Below are 8,504 nucleotides of genomic sequence, written 5' to 3'. Positions count from 1 at the left end.
GTAAAAATGTGTATAATGTAGTAGGGTTGTTTATGTTTTAATAAATAATTGATCACAGTCAGTCAGTCCCCCCAGCTCTAACAACTAGACTAGCCTGTCCTGTGACCGTTTCATGTAATGTTTTTTTTATGCATTGTATTATTAGCATTCCTGGTAATTTACCAACATCCATCAGAACTCCTGTGGTTTTAACAGGACAATCCATCACTGTTGCCACAGCACAGCCGGCAAAATACCAAGAAAAAAAAGTAATTTTGGATCTTATATTAAAGGGACAATAAATACATGTGACACACATGAAATATGCATGATCAAAAGAAAACAACACACATTGCTCCGATGCTCACCGTCACAAGATGAATGCCTCAAGCGCTGAGGGAGCAGCTTCCAAAGCAGGCCCTGTCTGTCTATATGACTGTATCCTTGACTATCAATCTGCAGGCGATTCTCGTTCAGGAAATCTAGAGCCTCAGTCCTGTGTTAAAATGAAAGGTTTCCTAGAACTTTTTTTTTTATTATTGAATCTACCTCCTAAGGGGTCCCTGAGTGCTTGGTAAAGACACAGCAGTGTGTGTGCACATTGAGTTATACAGTCAGGGGAGGGTTCATGTCTTGGCCGTGCCAAGTTAACAGTCCTTGTCAGGGATTGCAGAAGGAGCACTGGCTCTGGCACTCCTGCGGGCTAGTGAGGCAAAATCAGCAGACACGTTTTCTCCTCACTGTGCTACTGCACTTATTGGCCAGGTGCCCAGACCTGAAGGGGCTGGTAGCTGGCCAGTATCCACTCTCAAGCTCCTGGTGCAAAGAGGCAATTGGCTTGGGGATCGGAGGTCATCCACAGTCCTTCAGATCCCTGGAGCTGTTGTGGGGAATTGCTTCAGGTTGGGAGCATAACTGCACAGTCTAATTGGGGGAGAAAAACAGGGGTAAAATAACTGGAAGCAAGAATCTGCCTCCTAGCAAAAGTTTGAATCGAATGTTGTATCTTTTCTGTTAACCCTCTCCAAATGTGTCTGCAAATGGGAAATTGTGAGTTTATTCACCAGCCTGTGTTGGAGCCGAGCCTCAGACACCTTCGATCTGTATCTCAGATTTCACCAAATACATGTTTTGTGGTATGTTTCAGATTAATTAATTATAGTCTATATTTTATGCAGGACTGCTTGGCTCCTTGCCCCCCCTGCTGGCCTTCTTGTATATTACGTGACTTTTTTCTGCTGGATGTGAGAGGACAAACAGACTTGTGTGTATTCCCTAGTTCATATTGATCTGATGAAAATGATTAGTTTTTTTATGTAACAAGCTTGCTTGAAGAACGGTCTAGCCATGCTTCACGGTCTTGAGAATCATGCATATTGTGACATTTCAAACATCCAATATGAAACACTACTATTATGGCTTCCAGTATACTTTTGCAAGTACAATATAATTTTGTAGTTTCTCTGATTACATGTTGTTATATATATATATATATATATATATATATATATATATATATATATATATATATATATATAGTATTGATATCATCCTAAAATGGTAGGTAATGCAAAATATGTGGCCATAGCTGTTGATAAAAAGATATATAGACTGACAAACTGCTGTGTAATAGGCTGTTCAGAACCTATAAATAAGCCAAATGCTTCAAGAGATTTCCTTTTAAGTAACTTCTTTTATTTCATAGTTATAGAAAACAGAACCCTTAAAACACATTATACAATTATATACAAACAGACAAAAAAGCAGTTTTGATAGCAAACAATTTACAGTGGTTTTTTTTTTTTTTTTTTTTTTTTTAAAAGACAAGTTAAAAAGCGGGTTTCAAAAAGGCAGCCTTTTTGATTGAGAAATACCAATTTACAAGAGACCTGAGACGAATGATAGGCTTTGAGTGGACTTGGGGGACAAGCAGGAATAGTGAAGAACAGGACTGGCCTTTATCAATGTTGACATGTACATTATCTAAATTGTCTATGGCTTGGCCCGTGGAGGGTTTTTCCCATCCTTCAGAGATCCCATCCCAGTGCAGTTCAATGCAATTTCCATTTGCTTCAATGACAGCATTCAATTTGCAAGCACCACTCTCAGTTATAGGGCCCACTCACACACAAAGCGGTGATTTGCTTTTGACACCCAGCTCCAATTGCTAACTCATTTCATTTTAAAAGGGGAGCGTTGAAAGTCTGGTCTCAGTGGGGCTGGAATTACTGTGCATACAATAAATAGTTATTTGAAAGAGGATGTGACCCAGGCCTCTGGTTCCTAAGTCCGACAGCAGTAGCCACAGCCCTTGTTCTTGCAGCAGTTGCAGCAGTACAGGCAGATTGGGAAGTGGCTTTGTCTTTTCTCCCGCAGCAGCAGGGAATTCTGGAAAACAAGAGCATCAGCGAGCTTAGTAGAAACTTATGACCTCGCTGTCGCAGTTACAGGCTATGAACACTAGGCGGCTCGTTGCGCTAAATCCCGTAAAGTCACTCGAGAACTTGCCGCTACTGTAAATGTATTTAGGAAAGGCCTGATCCGGTGTTTGGGGCTTGAATTTCCCTCAGTACCATATGTTTAGTTAGAAATGCTCCTTTATTTAAGGAGTTTATCCCACTGGCATATGGAAATGAATCAGAGTGCCTGTGTTAAGGCGTGTTGTGTCTTTATTGAAGAACCTTGGGTACCTGAAATGGGCCTCATAGTGTGTTGCTTGCACTCTGAGCATGGCACAATATGAACCAGAAGATGATTCCAGAAAGTGCGACTTTAACAAATTCAATTCAGTTTCAATTTAATTTATTTATATAGCGCCTTTCATATGCCACAGTATATCAAACTGCTTTAAACGTCAGTTAAAACAGAAATATCAAAGATGTAGTAAAAATTTTAAAATAATAATAATAATAATAATAATAATAATAATAATAATAATAATAATAATAATAACTATGTTGACTAATGAAAGGATAACTATTACAAACTAGCAAAATATAGAACAAATATAGTCAGGTTAAAAAACGAAAATATAATTTCGAGAATGCAAGCTTTTACGTCGCAGAATAAATCTCACAAAGTGTAAAAGTTTACGCACCGCAAATAAATAAAAAATAAATATTGTGTGCTATACACGATATTTAAAGCCCAAGCCCCCCAAACCCCCCCCCCCCCCCCCCCCCCCCCCCCCCCCCCCCCCCATGTCCCCCCCCCCCCCCCACCCGTTGTACAGTCTCCCCCAAAAGTGGGAGGGGGTCAGCCCCCCCAGCCCCTCCCCATCCCCCCAAGGGTTAGCCCCTGCAATCAGAGAATTAGTGAATATCACTGTCACGTGAAGCAGCCCAGCTCAGTCAGCGATGTGGCAATCGTTGAGGGTCACTGCACTTGGCAGTGGTGACCGGTTATCAGGCAGTGAGGTGACTATTGAACAGCTCAAGTACACAAAAAAGGAGCCAGCCTGACGGCAGGACACTGATATTGTTATTGACCACCTATCAAAGGCAAACACGAGCCTGAGCCCTGCCAAATTCAACAGACACGAGACACGATCAGAAAGAGACAGGAAGCCGGCTTGTGGATTACTTCATGTGACTAGGATATTTTAAGGGATTTAAAGGGCTTCACAATCTTGTAACTCAAATTTAAAGGGCCTGAAATATTAAACCTCAAATTTAAAGGGCTTAAAATCTTGAACCTTAAATTTAAAGGGCTTAAAATCTTTAACCTCAAAAGTTTAAAAAAAAAGTGCTTGAAAGTCTTGTAGTCCAAAGTGATTTTAACAGTCGTCATTCATGTGCTCTAGAGAAAGACATTTCTAGATAGCTATACTGAAGGTCCAGTAGTGCTTAATTCAATCTGCTGGATCAAGCCGAACAGGGTGGTGAAAAAGAGAAAAGGTGCTAGTTCATTCGTGTCGTTTGGCTGGCAATAAATCTGACACAACTTTCCATGACAAATCTTTTTTTTTTCAACCCAATATTCATAGTAATCCCTTATTATAATTACTGGTACCCTTTCAGTGTTAGTATGACCTCATGTGGATTTTAGCATGTGGGGCTATAGACCAAGAATTTGAAGAATCTCAATCTATAAAGCTGTGGGAGTAGGGCAGTCTATCAGAAAAGGAAAAGATTAGGTAGAACTTGAAAACTTGGCCCATGTTAAGCAGGTGCAGTAGAAACAGCAGGGGTGCTCTTAGGCTGTACCAAGACATTGCCCAGAGACAGTATCAGCAATGTCAAAATAAAAGGGCTGGCAAGACAGCAGTGGTGAACACGGGGAACAGACAGCTTGAGAGGCTTAGCAAGTATATTAATCAATGCATGGATGTCTTATTTGCCATGTTGTGTGTTTATATATATATATATATATATATATATATATATTATATGACTGAATGAGAGAGAGAGAGAGGAGAGAGAGAGAGAGAGAGAGAGAGAGAGAGAGAGATGGACTCACCAGTGGACTGTGCTCCTCTGTATTGACAGCTGTCTGTTGATCAGTCACACTGGAAAGATGTTGTTGTCTATCCTGGTCTTCTGTCTAAAGAAAACAGCAGAAGTCAAAAATAAAGTACACCAGTCAATCAGTAAGGTTATAATATTGTGTATATTTAGGTACAATGTAGTTCCCCCTAGGTAGATATTTACACCTGTTCATATTACAAAATATATCTCAAGCAGCCCTATTCAGACACAACACTTGAGTGTTAGTGCTTACTCATTTGTGCCAACGTATTTTCCGCACTCAGAAAGCACACTTAAGTGTGCATTACCACGCAAGTAATTTGAGCAATTGAATAATGTATTAGTTATAAATGGAAGCATGCTTATAATTTGAAAGACTGACGCTCTTTCAAAAGCATATATAAGATGTACTCTGTAGAGTATTCATTAATTCCCTAATCCCTATTTAAAATATAATTTGTCATATATTAGTTATATATCAGTTGCTTACCTCTGATAATGGGATGCTGTTGCTTGCTTGTGTCCAGACAGACAGCAAGGCGATTAAAACGATAGCTGAGATTGTCTTCATGTTGTGCGCGTTATTCTAGGCTCCCTGACTTCTGAAATCTTCTTGTTAACTACAGTTCAGCCGGCCCCGCTTGTAATAAAGTTGAAGTTGCTGGCACGCAGTTTTCAGATCTAGCCCCACACTAGCGCTTTATTTCAATGAGTGTCCAGCCTGTTCTCTCCGATGATTCAGCAGTGCTAACCAAGCCGTTTGTTTTCAGTAGCTCTGTGTAATTGCTTTGCTGTGCTCGACCTCACCAGAACGCAGGTATTTATACGCACGGTATCAAGGTTGCCACACAGCGCGCCTCCCAGGCGGCGCTTCCAGTAAATTATCATCCAAACTTTCCAAGTAGCTTTCCATTAATCACGTGGGTCTGCGCTTTTATATGATTAGAAATGCACATCTTATTTGTATTTATACAGGCATTTTATATAGTTCACTATGAAAATAGTCATTGTGGTCCGAGGGTTGTGTGTGTGTGAGCGCAGAAACAGTACTATAAAAATTACATGGACAATAAACAGATACAAAGTATTAATTTAACTAACTCTATAGTGTGTGTGTGTGGGACGGGGGGATTTTAAAGTCCAAAATTTAACAAACTAAATATAGTGTCGTGAACGCTTAAATAATATATATATATATATATATATATATATATATATATATATATATATATATATATATATATATATATATATATATATATATATATACAAACTTTTGTCTTTGGACTTTTGATATATTAAAACTTTTAAAATACACACACACACCGTAGAGTTAGTTTCAAATTTCGTGAATGGCTGGCTGGTTGATTAAAGTTGTCAGGAATTCTGCTTTGCACGGTGACCAGAGGAATGTTAATTAATATCCCAAAAGGATTTATTTGGGGGAATTTCCAAGGAAATTCCAGCTTGTGCCATACCGCTCCTCTGAACCTAAAGCTTAGGATTCACTACAGTCCTATTTTTATAAAATTGCGTTTTAATAAAATTGCGTTTATAAAATATTTTAATATCTTTATCATTATATATATATCTTATATCTATATAAATATATATCTATATATATATTATTATTAATAATCATGTAGAAAACGCTTTTGGACTAACAGTTGAACGTACAGTTCAACTTGTTCACGTTACATGCTTTTATTGCACGGAAATTTTCTTGTAAAAGGTTGTTAAATACATATTTTGTATCTCTCCGTTTCTTTGTTTGTTTCCACGCGTCTTTTATACAGCCACTTGATCTGCGCTCAATTACAAGCCGCAGTTGGAAAGCCAGTTCTATGCCTTATCTCGCTTATTTTCTTTAAAAACAGATATTGACTGCAAGACTCAGCTCATAGTACAAAACTAACAGCTCTGTAAAAAAAAAAAATAATAATAATAATAAAATTTCTAAAAATAAAAATTAAACAAACAAACAAAAAAAAAACACCCGAAGGTGCTAATTCCCGGTTGCGCGCCTCCCGATGTGGGCGTTATTAACTGTATATTAGACATATTCCGAGCCGCCTTGGCGGCAGCATCACTTTGGGTCCTTCTATTTGGTCTAACTTTGTTAGTTTTGGGTAGTTCAATAACTCGAGTGTAAGCAAATGTATTCGCTATTGACATGTTATTGTACGCCGACCCTGCTAGGGCGCCCCGCAACTGGTCCCCTCAGATATCAATTATTCAATGTTTGTCGTCGTAAGCCAGTAAACAACGTCGGAAAAACTGAACGGTGTGTCCTAAACTCATTATCTTGCACCGTAAGAGCACTCTTCCTAATCACACCAGTACAAACACTGACAGTAAAGGGAATACCAAAAACACAATCCTCATTCAAGTTTTAGTGTTACCAAATGAGGTTCAGTTCCACTGTAAAATATTACGCGAGGTCTTTTTTATTAGGAAATGGCGGTTTGTGAATATATATATATATTATACTATTATATATAATATATATTAGACTATCTATATTATCTATATATATATATATATAATATATATGTGTGTGTGTGTGTGTGTGTGTGTGTGTGTGTGTGTGTGTGTACCACAGACAGTGCACAGGACAGTAAAAGAACAGCTCGAAGCAAGATCTAAATCTGGCAGCTGGACCACAAAATTTTCTCCAGAGTTTTGGAAGCAAAGACATTTTGACTAAAATGATTTTACGATGCTATTGGTCTGATTACTGATCTCGATCGAGCTAGCATTGTATTGTGACTGACTGGCATCTTGCAATGTTACGTCGCTAAACTTTAAATTTGTCACACACACACACACACACACACACACACACACACACATATATATATATATATATATATAAAACTCTTAAAAAATGACAGAATGAACATATGCAAACACCTCGTATATGTTGTGGTTGCATGAATGGAAAATTAGCTTGGTTACTTTGATAAAATGCAGACAGACTTCCAAGAAAAACAGATGACTGGGTGTTCAAAGGAAGAATTAAATAAAGCTACTAAGCAATTCATTGTCTAGGCTTACAAGCAATGTTCAAGCAGTACGAGCAATGTTAAAAACATGTATAAATCATATATCACTATCCAGGTTTCTCTTTTGTCAAACGTTATGCATCTGGATAATTTATATCAACCTCAATGTTCACTGACATCTTCAAGGTTGATGGTGTGTAGATTATGACAATGCAATTTCATTAACAGCTAGTGGGACATAATAAAAGAGAAACGTCACATTTTGATATTTTCACCAGTTTAATATTGAACGTGCTAGTAGTATGTGCGTTATGGTTTATATTTGCCACGCTTATTAACTATGCAAGTTTTAAAAAAAAAAGATAAATAAATTCTGAAGACTTCTCAAAAGTATATCTTCTGCGGTGCTTCTCTCTCGCACGATTTGTGTTGGAATAGTTAATAAACATGGCAATACCATCAGGAGAAACAAGCAGAGAGAATCATACCGGTCCCACACCAGACGTCATCATACTTTCTGAAGAATTAGCATAAGTCCCAGGTTTCCTGAACTGGAATGCTGTTTAGGGAATTCATGAATTACTTGAACTACTACTGGGTTCAATTAGGCCTTTGTAATCGTATTCATGTACGCTCATGTCACTTTTTAGTGACCCCATCTGTTTAATGAAAGAAAAATGTTCTAGAGTATGTTTCTCTATTTGTGCCTGTCATTGTGGCTTGGGTTAAGTAGAAGAAATCATGATAGTGTCAGTGTGGGTAGTTGTTGACAGGAGTTTTTAGTGTAATTGGAATTATTATTGCAATTGCTGCAGTATCATTGTAATTGAACAAAATAGCATTGTAATTGTAATTGCAATTTCAGCAATTGATTCTGCTGTAATTAATTACAATTATAACTGATGCCAGGTCCGGCGAACAGTGATGCCCCCCTTCTCCCCTCCTCCAGCCCGGTATTTAGTTATAGTCATTTATATTTTTTCCACCTCTGGTTAGTTTTACTGAAACTTGAACTCTGGGTTGGAGTTTGGAGTTGCTCCCTCACAGCCACATT

At 38.1% G+C, this 8,504-nt stretch overlaps 1 protein-coding gene across 1 annotated transcript; it reads right to left on the bottom strand.

Moving 5' to 3' along the window:
- Positions 1-1,652: 1,652 nt before the first annotated feature.
- LOC121298751 (hepcidin antimicrobial peptide) lies at positions 1,653-5,253 on the bottom strand. The gene is made up of 3 exons (XM_041225969.1): positions 4,936-5,253; positions 4,438-4,521; positions 1,653-2,367 (listed from the first exon to the last, which is right to left on the bottom strand). The coding sequence occupies exons 1-3, from the start codon at positions 5,014-5,016 to the stop codon at positions 2,263-2,265; spliced, it is 270 nt and encodes an 89-aa protein (XP_041081903.1). The 5' UTR covers positions 5,017-5,253; the 3' UTR covers positions 1,653-2,262.
- Between the last annotated feature and the right edge of the window lie 3,251 nt (positions 5,254-8,504).

This window comes from Polyodon spathula, chromosome 24, assembly GCF_017654505.1.
Source record: "Polyodon spathula isolate WHYD16114869_AA chromosome 24, ASM1765450v1, whole genome shotgun sequence".
Taxonomy (NCBI): domain Eukaryota; kingdom Metazoa; phylum Chordata; class Actinopteri; order Acipenseriformes; family Polyodontidae; genus Polyodon; species Polyodon spathula.
This window is presented reverse-complemented; position numbering and strand designations above follow the sequence as displayed.

Bases quoted from the DNA above. Each gene is read 5' to 3' on its own strand.
- LOC121298751 (XM_041225969.1), bottom strand. From the start codon at position 5,016: ATGAAGACAATCTCAGCTATCGTTTTAATCGCCTTGCTGTCTGTCTGG. The intron at 4,522-4,935 runs GTAAGCAACTGA...TGTTTTCTTTAG, and splicing joins ACAGCATCCCATTATCAGAG to ACAGAAGACCAGGATAGACA. The intron at 2,368-4,437 runs GTGAGTCCATCT...CTTGTTTTCCAG, and splicing joins CAGAGGAGCACAGTCCACTG to AATTCCCTGCTGCTGCGGGA.